The following is a 16,811-nucleotide window of genomic DNA, read 5'->3' as shown; positions in this document are numbered from 1 at the left end:
TATATTTAAATGGGTCAAAGATTCTGTACCTATTGATTTTGTCATAGGTAAATGTACTTTGTGTTGCGAAATACGGCTCTCTATAGCCGAGACCGGCATAAAAAGGGAAATAAAATCACATCGTCAATTAGTAAAATTACCGCCAATTTTTAAATAGGTACATATAGTGTGTAAAGCCATTTCCGTCAGTAGAAATAAGCGGCAAATTTAAAAATTGTAGGCATGAAGGCTTATCGTCCAATAGAAAATTTTTTCGCGCCTTGTTCTACTGACAAAGTTGTTTGAAAGACTATAGTTAAAAATTGAAATAGATGTCAATTACGAACGAAAAGGTGACCTAGGCTATCCGTGCCTTGGGCTGGGAATGGGGCTCTACTTTTAAGAGTCACACGCATCTAGCCGCAGCCATACAATCAATGTTACGCTCTCATTTTAAAATGACAATGTGAAATTTGACACAAATATTCAACTAACATTTTCTATATAATGTTGCACATTACATGAACATTTGAACATAGGTAAGTACTTTATAAAATAAATTAACTAAAACTAAACCTAACAAAAAAATAAAAATCCCTGAAAGCTACCTTCTAAGCCTAGGCCCCTCGGCAAGGTGCCCATCGCGCAGGCAGCATTCCCGCGCTGTATAGCAATGGCAATCCTTTGCGCGAGAAAGCTGCCCGCGCGAGAGTCCCCTGTTGTCTCTCTTAACCGCTTACCAAGCTCCTTAAGGAGCCCACGCGCTCCTCTACCCCACGGTCCGCGTGTCTCGACGCCAAAAGCTACGAACACGTAGTTGGCGCCGAGACACAACTAACATAAGTGTATACGTCTGGTACTAGTTTTCGTTGCTAGAAATTGTAATACAAAGAAATTAAAGCTCTATAATCTTTAAAAAAACATTTTTTACCAACATTATTTATTTACATTATTGATAAAACAGACAAATTGGAGAAGAAATACCCTGCTCAGCCAAGCATTGTTATTTTTAGACAAAATTCATCCTGTTGCTACAATGCCCCTTTCTTATGCAAGTCAGATTTCATTCCGGCTTATTTTACAAAAATACCAACTCTCGGAACGATAACAGCCAAGCCGGGATGTTATTATCCATTGCCGAGCGCTCTACTCAACCCATTTAAGGATTACTCACGCTAGACCGGGCCGGAGCTTCCGGCGCTTCTTTTTCTATGGAAAGCACCACGTGATCACCGATCAGCCGTCATAGAAAATTACATGTCGGACGCCTCGGCCCGGGCTCGCCCCGGTCTAGCGTAGCTTTATTAAGCGTTACTTGCACCATCCCATTAACCCGGGGTTAACCGGTTAATCCGTTTTAACCCAGTGTCAAATTGTACTGGTAACCATGGTTACTCCAGGTTTAACCGGTTAACCCCGGGTTAGTGAATGGTGCAAGTGGCGCTGTGCATAATTAATTATTTTCCATCGTACTTTCACGGAAACTGATTTCACGAACGTGTCTTGCTATTTCAGTCAGTCTCGATACAAAAACTACTGCCATTGACCGAACTAGCATGATAAATACGAACGTTTCCGAGAAAATACGGTGGAAAACAATTATGCATTACATCTGTAACACTTATCTACTAAATAGGTACTTACTTAAGAGGGTGCTAACACTGCTAACGCAAAATTGTAGTTTTTATATTGATTTTTTACACATAGTTGACGTTTAAAATAACACTGGCACTGCGTGGGCTATCAAAATCGCTGCAGACTTTTCTTGGTCTAACTCTATTTTGATGGTTAATGCTTTATTCGCGATCAATGGCAAATGTCATGAAAAATCATACAGAAACTAGACTAAGTACTTAATTATAATTTAACTTACGTCTTCTCTTAGGAGAAAATACGCGAGAACACATTTTTATTAAGTAGACTCGATATGTTCCGACGAGTCACGTTTCCAAAGACTCAAAATTAGATACTCCACTCACCCGCGCTCGCGCGAAATATGGGAATACATGGCCTTATCACAACAGGACGTTTCTTCCACTTAATGAAAGGATAACAGATTTCCCGCATAATCAATGAGCGGTATGGGCTATTCCCACCTGTTAGGTACTACCAATTTCTTGCCACTAGAGAAAACTGGGAAACTAGTTTTCGCAAAGTGCCTTGGTGAGTACTGGTTATAAATTGTTCAAATTGTTCGCGCCCGAGCTAGCTTAGTAACCATGATCTCCAATTACACATAGTCGCTACGCATCCCGCGATCTGCAGTTCTGGTTAGCCTGAGACCTCGCGGCTGCGCTCGCGCATGGTAACTAATATAATGTTCTCGCGTACTTACTTGTGTACACAACTTGTGGGCACAATAAATAAAAAATGTATACCTACCTACATATATATTTATTATGCAAGAACTCAATAAATTTGCACTTAATATTATATAACAAATAAAAATGTACTCGTCAAGATAATTAATTCTTAGTATAAGTATGTTAACTCAAAATTTCTTTAAACCTAAATATACCTACAGTGTGGAAAAAAATTATGGGCACTGGAGGGAAAGTACCTTACAACCCTAAAGGGGTCCGCCGGACGGTATCGGCCTGTCAGTTGTTCGGAGCTGTCAAAATTTTGTTCTTACTGACAGGCCGATACCGTCCGGCGGACTGTTAATCAGTGGGCCCCTTAAGTTAGCTCAAGGAAACAATATTTTATTTGTAAAAATAAACAACACTGCATTCACGATTTTTTTTAATTCGCTTGTATCGCCTGGGAATCTGTCCGACTAAAAATTTAACTACCTACCTATTGCAATTTCACATTACATTTCACTCTAGTCGATACAGTTCATGTTAATGTTAAAATTTCTCCAAGAAACATTAGGCCTTACACTCATCTGTCGTACAAAATATCCATAAAACCGCATATTTAGTATTTTTGGAATTTTTTGTCGGTTCGATTCCCGGACGAAGGAAGCTAATTTAAAACAATATTTGAATGCAGTTTTGTTTCTTTTGAATAATAAAAGAATGACCCGTAAAATAAGCTAACTTAAAGTTTTGAGGTACTTTCCCTCCAGGGTCCTTTAATTTTTTCCGCACTGTAGGTATAGTTAAGTATTTCAGTGAAAACTGCTTTTGACTTGACGACATACATAACATTACATAACCCAAAAAAAGCTCTGTTTTCCAAGTGAACATTATAAAATATAAAACGTCGGTTCTGGCACTTCTGGCGCTCGCCGGCCGCTGGCTGAAAATGGGGTTGGCCGGTGGAAGTTTTTAGCAGATGGCGCCATCATAGCTTGCCCCGTCAATCCCTAGAATTGTGTCAAATTTTTGTTTTTTTAATACCCTGGATGCCAGCTCTCTAAGCCAAATCTCATAGAAAAAGGGGCAAGCTATGATGGCGCCATCTAGGCAAACCTTTGACAGTTGCCAACCCCATTAGTTTTAACTAAGGAAAATGCGTTTTTCACTGAAAACGGATTTTATACGGTAGCAAATATATATTTAACGACTGATAACCATTTTTGGTATCAAGCAGATACGTCTGGAAGCGATCATTACTGCAAATTATTAGAATAAGGAAAAATTAAAAAATCTACGCTTGGGGCAAGATTCGACCTTGCGACATTTAGGAACACGCAACCGCTCTTACCAAGTGAGCGCAAACTGAGGCGTGCGAATTTTTCCAATCGTTATTTTTGCCTTAAGAGGCGTGTACCTGCCGTATAATTGGAGTAACCTTTACAGTTAAATGTCGTAAGGTACTTACTAGCTTCGACAGTTCAGCAACCAAGAACGTGAGCAACGACACTTTCAAAACATCAGGACGAATGAATAATTCCTTCCTCTAAGCCCCATTTCGTTAAAATAATCAACTGCGGTTTGTTTCTTAAAACCCCGAAACCTTGAAAATTACCATAAAACATTAACGAGATTGCCTCGAAACCATTCCCTTGCTAATGGAAACAATTTGTAAAATTATGCATGACGTGATTTTTCCTGGTATTTTATACAAAAAGACGGAGAAATAAGACTTATTAGTTGATTACTGGACCAAATTATTATTGTGGGTGCGGGTGGGTGGGTGTAATGTTTTTCGATCAGGCGCATTAAGGTTGATAAAAAAGTTTAATTTAGTATGATTAGGGAAAAGGTCAATTATTAAATATTTAACGTAATTGTACACATTCATTCCGACGAATTTTTCAGTTCGTGAGGTAATGGTTTGTTAATTTGTTGATTTTTAGGGTTCCGTACCCAAAGGGTAAAACGGGACCCTATTACTAAGACTTCGCTGTCCGTCCGTCCGTCCGTCTGTCACCAGGCTGTATCTCACGAACCGTGATAGCTAGACAGTTGAAAATTTCACAGATGATGTATTTCTGTTGCCGCTATAACAACAAATACTAAAAACAGAATAAAATAAAGATTTAAATGGGGCTCCCATACAACAAACGGGATTTTTGACCAAAGTTAAGCAACGTCGGGAGTGGTCAGTACTTGGATGGGTGACCGTTTTTCCTTTTTTTTTTTGTTTTTTTTTGTATGGTACGGAACCCTTCGTGCGCGAGTCCGACTCGCACTTGCCCGATTTTTTTATTTTATATCAGTTTATATTATGTGTATTTATGTTGTCGTTATGTATTAGGGCTTCAAAGTAGCCCGTTTCGGGCGCAGTAGCTCGAGAGGACTGTAATAGGCTTTTCTTTTTCATAATACATAGAATAGAAGGTCTCGCTCGGCCTAAGCCTGCAAGGCATCTGCAAGGCAACCTGCAAAGTCCTTTTGTTTCAATGCACATCATTCATTTTGTTTTTTTTAATGGCAGGATCATCATCATCATCATCTCAGCCAAAAGACGTCCACTGCTAAACATAGCCCCCCCCCCCCCCCCCCCCCGCCCCCGCCCCTTTGGCAGGATGGTTAACACATTTACTGCCAGCACGAGCTATGCGCTACGTTCGTAGCGGGAAAACACATATGTAGCGAAAAGCGCCTACGAACAATTAAGGGGGTGATTTTTGAATTTCGATCGCTCAATTTCGTCACTCGAAAATCGCAGGAAAACGGCGAAATGCTAATTTTGAAATACGAGCGATAGAAATTTGGAATCGAGTGGTATTGACCACTCGTTTTCAATTCTATTAGTAGAATTTAAATGCCTAGTAGTGGAGATATTATTGAACGAAATACGCAAAATCGAGCGATCGAAATTCCAAAAATCGGCCCCCAGGAAACCCGCCTAGCGGATTAGACTTGCCGAAATTAATTTCTTTTGTTACACATACATACGAAAGGTTCGAAATAGCGAGCTGTTTTTCCAATTCTTAAATAATTGTAGGCATTCCAAAAAGTGTTTTTAATATTTGGGTTTTACTCAGAAAAAATATTTATAAATTGCGCTCATGTGGTAGTACGCCTTCGTGATAACAGGTAAACGACAATAAAACCAAGCGTTATTTCGACATAGTTTATTTTATTGTTTATCATTTATTACTCTTACAATGTTTAATTTGGAATGGTATTATTTATTAGCTTAAAAATAAATAAAAATTAACATTACCTGACTTTAATGCACATGCAAAATGGACACACTAAGAAATTAAGGAACATTACATAGAGTAGATAAACGCGACTCTTTGGTACGAATCATGTTTTCAGACCGGAGGGTAAGCCAGCGTTCGTGGGGCGGTCTGACTACTCTATATCAGAATCAAGGTGGCTACCATGGTAAGAATAATCCCTTTAAACACCAGCCATCTCTTTCACACTATACAAGTCAAACTGAGACAGACGATGCGAGGGAATAAACTTAACATGCTAGTGTATCATACTACTGCGGCTATTATAATTCTTACAGTTCAACACAGTACTTTCTTAAATCTAAGTAAGTTAATTTCTCATTAAAATTGTTATTTGTACATAAAAATAATACAGTGCCAACAACCACGATAAACTATAATCAAGTTATAAATATAAGTAATGAATACAAAACAATACAAAATGTTACAGCGTCGACAACAGCCCGGAAGATCCCGGGATAAATATTTTTACACCTTAACTTAAATAAATACAAACAATTATTGCGCCAATTTCAAGTATGAAGAATCGAAGGCAGGAACAGTAACTATACCGCTATAGGAGAAGAATTTGAGATTGAGATAGAATGGAGAAAGAAAACAAAGGTATGTGCTTGAAAACAGAGAAGAGAGAAGACGACAGTTTAAACGATACAAGGTATACTATAATTATTAGAGTTATATCTTGAACTCTACGGCAATAGTACAATTGTGATCAAGGTGCAAGACAATTTATAAATCGACGCAATTCACAGGTACAAAACACTACTCCGAAGCCCAATCAAATGTTTAACTTTTAAGACCAGAATTTGAAAGCAGTTACACACGTATTAATGTAATTACTATGCCCGGCGCGTATACTAAATACCAATATCAACGCATAACCAGGCTCTCTAAAATAATCGGTACTATCGATTACAATAAATATGTTAGATTTCCAAACAATCTTCTAACTACCAGAAATCTTATGTTATTAAGTAGGTACTATAAAGACATACCGGTCGGGTCCCACATTTTCGTTATAAAACTATGACTCCTCGAACGATACCGGCAAGAATATAACAAGTCCAATGCCAGCGTCATTCCTTCACAAGTACACTTCTGTTGACGATCGCGCACTTAACATTTGCTCCGTACATGAGATTTTAGTCCGTGTAATACTGTATTTGAAGCATAAGACAGCGATACGTCTGTACCACTTCGTGTTCCTCATATCATAAAAGCTCTGTTTCGGGTATATCTGAATCTGTCAGCGACACTTAAAAACCGACGGTTGCCGTACTCGAACCACCCACTATATTTACTGTAACGTAATGTAGCTCTGACAGTCGCCAGGTGCTTTTTTACAGTTCATATGTATACAAAATACTCTAAAAACTCTTCTCGAGACGGCTCGTTCATTGTGTCTGTGAGTTTATACAAAACATCGAAAGCGCTTCTTACGTCTTTGTCTGTAGCTTTTGATCTGACGAAGAGCAATACATTAGACCCATTTGCGTATATCCTATTTTTACTAGGTCATCATAAGGTATGTATAGGTAGGTATTTAAGCATCTCTGGATTAAACTTTAAAAGCTGTAACGTGTCATCGTGTTAACGATTTTACGGATTTCTTATTGCGTTTAGTACTGACTGTAAGCCTTGCATTGGTACAAAAACTTCACAAGCGCCAGGTAACAGTCGACTCTGACTTAGGCCTATAGTCGCGACATAGTTGCAGTATATCACATCGGTTCGAGCGCTTAATATAATCACGTAGATGACCCGCCGCGGATTCTTATTATCGGCAGCGGCGAGTCCACGTCACCGGGTCGAAACACGTTCAAGAGCTAGCCAGTAAAGCATCCGTATAGCGTATCGTACGCTCAGGGCTGATACTGCGATGAATATTCACAAAAGCGCCGTCGTCCGCTCAATACTGGCGGTCATCGTAGATGTAGATAGCCTCGCCGGCGGACTCCTTGAGCGGCGGCGGCGGCGGCGGGAAGTCCAGGTCGCCGGGCCGGAACAGCTTGGAGGCGTTGGGCGCGGGCGACGCGGGCGCCGGCCCGGGCGAGCCGCCCGGCGAGCCGCCGCCGCGACGCTTCACGCCCGACGACGACAGCGGCGACCCCATACTGCGGAACGACGAGCGCCGCGCCAGTCTACAAATAGAACAATAATATCAAATCGTGTTCCATTTGCGATTTGTTAAGGGCTTCACATGTCATAAGCTATAGTTTGGCGGTAATTTAATAAATCTGACAATATAATTACATACTAAGTTTCAATAATGTTCGGATACTGACAATCATTTTATTTTTTGTACTGAACCACCAAAATCCTTTAAAAAGTTACCATACCTTACTATCAGTCTGCTTGTGCGCTACCTTAGGACATGTTTAGATGGTGCCTTGTGAAACAACAAAGTCTAGTTACCTAGAAGCCACCTCCTCAGGCGTCTCCTCGATTTCCAGCACCCAGCTGACGGAGTCGTGTTTCTCGACGACGCCCTTGACGGCGGGCAGCGCCGGCGCCGCCGCGTCGGGCGCGGGCGACGCGGGCGACGGCGGCGACTCGGGCGACGCCGAGCGCAGCGACGAGCCCGACGACGTGCGCGCGCGCACGCGCTCCATGTAGCCGCCGCCGGCGAGCAAGGATACCACCTGGAAGAAAACATTTAAAACTTACAATCACGTAAGACTAAGGGCCAGTTGAACCAACCATATTTGACAGACTGATCAACGGCAGCCGGCGCCCCCAGGCACTTTACTATGAAACTTTCCATACATACAAATTTAGCGAACTCTTTAACGATACGAACAGTTTGGTGCAACCGAGCCTAAAGCGATCACTTAACACTTGGAAACATCGGGCGAAAGATCACAAACATTTAATTATAAGGGCCAGTTGCACCAACCACAGTTAACAGACTGATCAACGTCATGCAGCAGAGATCTATGAAACTTCTCATACAATAAATTTTACCGAACACTTTAACGCTGACAGACGGTTTGGTGCAACCGACCCTAAGTGTGTTTACTAGGTAACACTAACCGATTAAAGATGACCGTTTTATTAATTTATTCGAGGTCGAAAGATAGAGACTGTCTTGAAACACTATCTTAATCGTCGACATTTCCTTTCCTCTGGATCGGAAGATCCGACACTAGTAATAACATAATACTAAAGACATAATACGAAATCTCACCTGCGACTTCTGCCTGAGCTTGTACCGGAGCTCCTCATTGAGCGCCGCGATCCTCGAGGCCTGATCCCTGTCCCTCGCGGCGGCGTCCCTGAGCCTCCTGTTGTCGTCGCGGAGGCGGTCGGCCTCGCGCTGGCGGGCGGCGGCGCGCTCGCGCAGCTCCTCGGCGGCGTGCCGCGCGGCGCGCGCCTCGCGCTCGGCCGTCGCGCGCCGCTCGCGCTCAGCGCCGAGCGAGGTGCGCGCGTCGCGGAGGGACGCCATCTCGGCTTGCTTCAGCTCGATTACGGCGCGGAGCGAGCGGACCTGGAGGTAGATGAGATCGTTTATTATTTCGGTGTACCATACCGCGCTGCCTGAGATACTCACAAAAAATCGACAGATAAATTTAATAGAATTCAATTCCAATTGAATTCATCTTACCTCAGCTGCCAACTCGTTAGCATCAGTGCTTAACTCCTCATTAGCGCTCAGCCTGAGCTCGCACTCCTCCACCTCGCAGCAGACGGGGTCGCAGGCGGCGTCGGTGAGGTTGCACACGGTGTTGCAGGCCGTGTTGCAGACGGCGCGCAGCGTGTCGGCGCGCTCGATCTCCGCCCGCGCCGCCTCCAGCTGCGCGCGCAGGGTGCGCTCTATCTCGCTGTGCGCGTGGAGCCGCGCCCTGCTCTCGGCGACTTCGCGCTTTAGGGAATCAATTGTGTCCTGCAAGCAACAACATAAAATGATTAGCCACAAATTTATGACACAAATGCGTCATCGATGGAATATTAAAAAGTCACAACAAGCACAAATGGTCTAAGAGTATCTTGTTAAGGAACCCCATATCATACATCGCTTAAAAAAACATTCGTGTATTGGCCAACTAAGCATAAGTAAGTTTGATATGAATAGGTCTTCGAGCAACACCGGCATCCGACACATCGGAAGGGAGGGCCCCAAGCGATATCTCACCGTACAAATCTTTCTGCCATTTTTCGCGGGGGGAAAGGTGCACACAGTCGCACTTCTCACACACTTACATACAAAATCCAATCTGTAATGACGACACAAATACATAGAATATGACACACGTCAAAGACAAATCTTGCAAACCTCGATCTTTTTTTGTGTACGGACGAGTGACAAGTGTCACAACACGCACACTAACACATTTTCGTTGAAGTATGTTATTGTATTCTGAGAGATGAGAAGTCGGATTTGTCGCTCCACCGATCCGCAATTTGTACTGAGCGAGCAAAATCGATAAATCCAACAATTACATGAGACTAAAATATAATAATTGTGTTTGAATGTAATTAAACGTATGATATGTAAAAAAAAATATTACATGTGAAATGTAACACTTTCTTTTTGTAAATTTGATGTCCCCGACCTCTTTTTATAACAAAAAACCGAGCAAACAGGCATTTTTGTGCAGCAGTGTTCACGCGCGCATCTGGACTCGGTCTAGTGAAAAATCCAAGTGCAACTAGTTTTATTACCCGCGCTGGATTAGATTGACGCGCTAATCTTGTACCTCGGCAGAGGGGAAATAGTGCGAGTGCCGCCTCCCTTCCGTGTTGCTCGAAGGAATAGGTAGATTTTTTTATGTTTTGCAAATAAATACCCAACAAATAGGTAATAATTTACCAGTTATATTGTACCTAAATCACAAGTATAATCTTTAACGGAGGGAACTTTACAAGAACTTTCAGGGCACTTTGAGCTAGGCAAAACTAGCATCGACATGAAAATCACAGCTAGGGTCTCTGCTGGAGCGCGTCAGTCCCCATTGCCACGGTTGCAGTCTCTAACAGACTACTGTAGGCTTAGAACAAGAACCCCGCGACATAGTCTACCCGTCTATTTAGAACTGGATTAATTAGAGAGGGACGGGTAGTCTATCTCGAGATATTGTCGCGGCGCTCCTGTGCTAATCCTACTGTCGCCAGGCAGTCTATGACTCACCTTTAGGCCTTTGATGTCGTTGGCGAGCGAGGCGACCTGGTCCACGTGCGCGGCCTGCAGGCGCGCGTTCGCCTCCTCCTTCGACGACACCTCCATTTCTAGCTCCGATATCTTGCCCAGGCATTCAGCGACTGCAAATTGAAATTTCCAGTCATATTAAAATTCATCCGAAGAATTGCTAGCTTCGATACTCAATAGAGCCTTCTTAATGCGGAAAATTACCATCGGTTACAATATACCTTTCGAAGCTTAAAAAAAACCGGACAAGTGAGAGTCGGTTTCGCCCACCGAGGGTTCCGTACTTTTTAGTATTTGTTGTTATAGCGGCAACAGAAATACATCATCTGTGAAAATTTCAACTGTCTAGCTATCACGGTTCGTGAGATACAGCCTGGTGACAGACGGACGGACGGACGGACAGCGGAGTCTTAGTAATAGGGTCCCGTTTTACCCTTTGGGTACGGAACCCTAAAAACTGCAAACACATCAAAGATTGGGGATGAATACGCATGAGCGTATGACGCTGCAAGCGTTAGCGTCGAGCGAAATCTCTCGGAGCCTTTTCATCTTGGCCAGTGGTGGGCAAACTTTCTTCATGGGGGGCCACTAAGTTAAGAAAATTTAAGTGGAGGGCCAGAATTGTAGCCAAAATTTATTTTGATTTGTGATAAATTGATAATCGTGGGCCAATGCCACACACTAATTATTTCATAGGACCGGCGGCGGGCCGGATAAAATCCATTCGCGGGCCGCAGATGGCGCGGGCCGTACTTTGCCCACCACTGATCTTGGCCGTCCATAAAGACTACGTACTTGTGTCGAGGTCCTTCTGCGCCCGCTGCTGGCGGTCGTGGTCAGCCCGCTCGGCGCTCGTGCGCTCCGCTGCCGCCACGCCCCGCCACCGCTCGGCCTCGAGTCGCCACGAGCCGCCATTTAGTGCGTCCAACTGGAAATGTTACCAGTTAACATATTAGTTTCATATTTATGGTATCCATACACCATATATGTATATTGTTTATGCAAGTAGATGCTATATCTTTTGATGAACTATAACACTACAGAATTTTGACAAAAAGAAAGAAGACAAAAGCATTTATTACGAACATATTACATAATTACATATGGACCCTGCAGCGTCACGTTCTTCATTTTCTTCATCATGTTCTTTTGAATTTTTCTGTTCTCCCATAAAATGTGACAAAGGACACAACAATTCTGAACTTACCCGAAACACTAAATACTGGACCAGCACGCCGAGCGCCTCGACGCCCTTGGCGGCGTGCGCGAGCGCTGCGGCCTGAGTCTCGCGCGGCGCGAGTGCGGGCGTGGCGCGCGCCGGCGTCGGCGCCCGCTTGCTGCGGGGCCCCACCGCCGCTGTCACGCGGGGCGGTTCTGTTGACAATGGAAAAAAATGATTTAATTTATTGCAAAATATTTTTTTTTTTTCAGAACTGTCAATTAAGAATTAGAGTTCGATTAACCAAAATACGCAAACAACACCGGCAATGCGTATTGTTGCGTTGGGATGCTTATATATAAGTAAATTTTTAGAACCTGTCATTTGTTTATTATCAGGTTATATGTTATATGTTGAAAATCAGGTTTTCGAAATAAGGGGTCATCCATTAATTACATCAAACGTTTAGGGGGAGGGAGGGTCAAGAAAATGTGACATGTTGTGACAAGGGGGAGGGGGGAGTCATAAACTTTGTGACGTCACTTTAACTTCATCAGTAACCGAAAATGTATTTAAATTATTTTATACGCTAATTATATTTTAAATAACAAGGTTTTGAAACGATAATCGTTTTTATTCGTTTAATTTTATTTCTTAATCAGTTTTGGGTTATAAAATTACTAATATGTGACGTCCCACGGTCAAAGGTACCTTATGGCGGGTATGGAGTTATGCATACCCCAGTAATCTACAATAAATAAGCTATCGATAACACAAAAGATCAACCTTCTAGGTTGCGTAGTTACAGAGATATGATTTTTTGAAAATAATGTTGTGAAATGAGCAACTTTACGATAGAGAAGTTTTAAGTTTAGCCGCCTAAAAAACTATGTTCCTGAAGTAAGTTACATAGTTGACTACAAATAATAATACCTTATATATCTGAGATTAAAAAAATATTGCGACTTGTTCTGTAATGCAAATAGAAACTTTTGATATCGACTGATTTATGTGTATACTAACCAATCTCTTGAAAATAAAGTTTTATTTCATTTTCACGATTGATTGCAATGAGCTCTCAAGATTTAAATTTTATCTATTAGAAAACGACACTGACAGACAGTTTAAGCAACAAACAATACCGATTTAGAGGTGAAAATGTATTTTCTGACTTTTTCATATAAAATCACAAAATTGAATAATTTTACTTTTAATGTCACACACAATCAATTTTTCTGAGCACATATGAAAGAAATTCTGTCATTCAAATGAAATAAATCCTAAAACCCCAACTAAATACTATATTTAACCCCTTATGCCACTTTAAACTTACATAACAATAACAGTATTTGCTCCATACATTTACGAAAAGGTACCTTATGGAAATAAATCTAATAATACATCACTAGTAAATATCAATCATATTACAGTTTATCTTTTATGAATAGAAAATATTAATTTACATTAAACTGCCCCAAATTTAATTAGTTCTTCGTCATAATAATCTTAAAAAAGACCAATAATTTGTATGTAATGAAAAGGTACCTTGTGATTAAGTTACATGATGAGGCATGATGATGATGGAACAGTTAGGATAAACTAATAATATTTTGGTAATGGTATAAATCGTCTATTTCTTATCAATAATATATTTCGGTTTCTATTGAAGATAAGCGGCATTGAGGTTCAATGACCTCAGATATTCCATAAGGTAATGCGTCGGGTATTGGCATTTTTCAGCAAACCAATGGCTGATTTACTGCATGCGACCAAACCAAATGAAGATTATTCTAGTTAAGAAAGACTTGACGAGAGTAACTTTGGTATAATAGCAGACTACTTGGATTTGTGATGTCGGTCTATGTACGGTCATAATATTTGCGAGGCGCCCCAACCAGAACTGAAATTATCAAATTAGTTTTGCAGAATGCTAATACAGGAAATTGGTAGAGAACTACCAAACTTCTTTTCCCGTATTGACTAGTTTTTTTGGGAATTTTCAATCTTTTTTCCATAAGGTACCTTTTCTACTAAACTCTGAGACGACATTACTAGGCTTATAACTAACTTATAACAAAAATAAAAACAGGTAAACAAACGTTACGCATTAAGGTTTCAGATCACACAATAAAAAAAAATTTAGCATTTTTTCACCTCTTTACAAAACATTTCATATCTCCGAAACTAGAAACCCTCATAAGGTACCTTTTCCTGTGGAACGTCACATATTTCTTTTGTCAAAAATATTTTGATAAAATATTAAATAAATATTTGCCGATTTCGTTGAAGAAATGTGACGTCACACCAGGGGGGAGGGGTTTGCCAAATGTGACCAAGTGTGACAAGGAGGGGGGAGGGGTAAAAAAACCTAGGAATTCGTGTGACGTAATTAATGGATGACCCCTAAGTAAGTTATAATATTGGCATGTCAAATCGCAACATTGACTTGTGACTGACTACAATAATAAAACTGTCCATACCTGTCTATGAATGCTGTTAAAAATTAAAGATATTTGTGTTAAATGAACGATGTTGTTGGTTTCACAATTAATTATCCTTTGTATACTCTATTTCTGTGCCTAAACCCTGTGTGTTACTGTTAATGAATTCATACATCAGATGTCATGACAATGTCAAAAGAAACACTAACGACAGGAAACGATAACGAAACAAAATATTAACACTACAATCTAAACAACAGATTACATTAGACTACATAATACGTTTTTTCCCATTCAGTCGTATCATTTGTCTTGGCGTGGGAACCGTTGCGCAATTTTCTAATACAAAGGAAACTAGCTTCCATGTATCTATTAACAGAAAGTAGAAAACACTAGGTTTCTTTCAAACAGCTAAGTTCCGCCCCTTTTATTAATTCCAGTATTTCTACTCTGTGCCTACCAACGACTACAATATCCATTTTATTTAATTTTTTTCAAATTACCCTTTCATATGTAGGTAGAGTTAGACCAAGATAAGTCTGCAACGATTTAGATTGCACACGCAGTGCAAGTGTTATATTAAACGTCAAACTTCTATGAAATTATGACGTAAAAATAACACTTGCACTGCGTATGCTATCAAAATAGTTTCAGACTTTTCTTGGTCAAACTATATATATATATGTGTTGGTCAAATATTGTGGGCTAACCTAACCATCTTCGGTTGTGCTGTATAGGGCAGGAAAAATCGTTCTAAAAAATTCAGATCCACGCCGATTCGCACACTCGGTAATAATTTTGTAATTCCCCGTTTGTGCAACATTCATTACGAGTCTAACTTTCTTTTCGTACGAGTATTTCTGTTATCGCCCGCATGTTCGTATTAGGGACTAGTTGATAATGAAGACCGTCAACCTATACTATAACAAAAATTCGTGTTTCTTGTCATCATTGTAGATACTGATACTGCAAACCTCATCACTCTTTTCTTCTCAGACCGATTTATTTGTACCTACATATATCGTTTTGAGATCCTCTTAACACAAAAATATTAGTTGAGATGCCAGAATTAACGATGACTTCCTTTGCTTCGAAATCCGTAGTAAAAGAACTCAACTGGTTGAAAAGTTGAAAACCCAATGGTTCAAAGGATGCTCCGCTACTGTAAGGTACCAAAGTTAATTATCTAAAAAGTTAATAAAGGAAATGAAGACATATACCTAGTTAAAAATATGATATAAGTGCTAAAAGAATCTTGCAAAATGGACCCATGGAACTGATTACTGATAGGTACCTACTGTTAGCGTGCAGATTCTTTCTGAAACAATTATGACGGGCGCAGCTTTGTATGAACATTACCAGTTTGTATAATCAACTTGTCTTTGCTTGTATGGTTAAATGATCTCATGTTACGCTCTGGTGAGCTGTAGATTTCCCCTTTTAAGAATGTCTTAGTAAACGTATTTGTTGTTAACTTTAACAAATTGGCCCGTTTGTATGCAGCGTGTAAATCCAATACGGGCAATAAATCAAACCAAACAGCCTACACGGGTTTGGTTTGGTGAATTAAGAAGTTTTTTTAATTTATACTTAATAATGATGACCCCGTAATAAAATTTACCGAGCTGCAAATAGCAAACATTACGAGACATAACATGACATTACGAGATACGAACTTTTGTGTTGCTTTACATTGCACGATTTGCACGCCGAATTATTTTTATGGTTAAAATTTTCATTGTGTTTCTAAGCAAAAGCTATCTCAATATACTTCTTAGGTCCTATATTAACCACCGTTTAAACGTTTGCCCCGTATTGAATTTACACACTGGATAAAGTATAGATTCGATAAACGATTATTTGGGTACCACGAAGCACTCTTTCAATAATGTATAAAAGAGTAATTTAAATTTAATTACCCTAAAGGGTAAAAGCAATCTCAGTAGTAGGCAACAATTAATCCGTTTTTAATGGTTCTAAAGAAAATAATGGCTTATACCATGTTTTGTCCAAGTTTTATCTTACACTAGAATATAAATTAAATGTGGATGATAAATTAAAAAATCATTCTTAGGGTTTCATCATTCATAGGTAGAAGTCCGAAATGAGCTCATCCGAAAACGCACAAAAGTGGTCGACGTGGGTCACAGAGTCGGCAGGGCCGACTAAAATGGGCCTGGGCAGGGCATATGTGCCGACTTCACGACGAACGGTGGAGTAAGTGCGTTTTGGAGTGGAGACCCCGGCTAGGCAGAAGAAGTGTAGGCAGACCACCCGCCCGTTGGACCGATGATATTAAGTCCACCAGTCTGGATAAGAGAGACCAACAACCGCTCAAAATGGAGAGAGATTGGAGGCGTATGCCCAACGGTGGGCGAACACACGCTGGAGAAGAAGAAGGTAGTATATAGTAGCGGCAGGTATTATCTAATTAGACAAGCCCATGGGATTCGAATTGTATAGATATCCCACAGCCCCACAGCAGCTGATCGGTAAAGTCAG

At 40.7% G+C, this 16,811-nt stretch overlaps 1 protein-coding gene across 1 annotated transcript in view; it reads right to left on the bottom strand.

Moving 5' to 3' along the window:
* Positions 1 to 5,437: 5,437 nt before the first annotated feature.
* Positions 5,438 to 16,811, bottom strand: part of LOC134792984 (microtubule-associated protein futsch) — a 150,898-nt gene continuing 139,524 nt past the window's right edge. The window contains exons 6-12 of the mRNA XM_063764486.1: positions 11,917 to 12,083; positions 11,505 to 11,637; positions 10,692 to 10,822; positions 9,168 to 9,446; positions 8,751 to 9,050; positions 7,979 to 8,205; positions 5,438 to 7,704 (exon numbers count right to left, since the gene is read on the bottom strand). Of these exons, the coding sequence (XP_063620556.1) occupies positions 7,473 to 7,704; positions 7,979 to 8,205; positions 8,751 to 9,050; positions 9,168 to 9,446; positions 10,692 to 10,822; positions 11,505 to 11,637; positions 11,917 to 12,083 (1,469 nt within the window). The 3' untranslated portion in view covers positions 5,438 to 7,472. The remainder of the gene's footprint in view (positions 7,705 to 7,978; positions 8,206 to 8,750; positions 9,051 to 9,167; positions 9,447 to 10,691; positions 10,823 to 11,504; positions 11,638 to 11,916; positions 12,084 to 16,811) is intronic.

The sequence above is a fragment of the Cydia splendana genome, chromosome 1 (assembly GCF_910591565.1).
Source record: "Cydia splendana chromosome 1, ilCydSple1.2, whole genome shotgun sequence".
NCBI classification, from domain to species: Eukaryota; Metazoa; Arthropoda; class Insecta; order Lepidoptera; family Tortricidae; genus Cydia; species Cydia splendana.
Note: the sequence above shows the minus strand (reverse complement) of the source record. Positions and strands in the feature narration are given on the sequence as shown.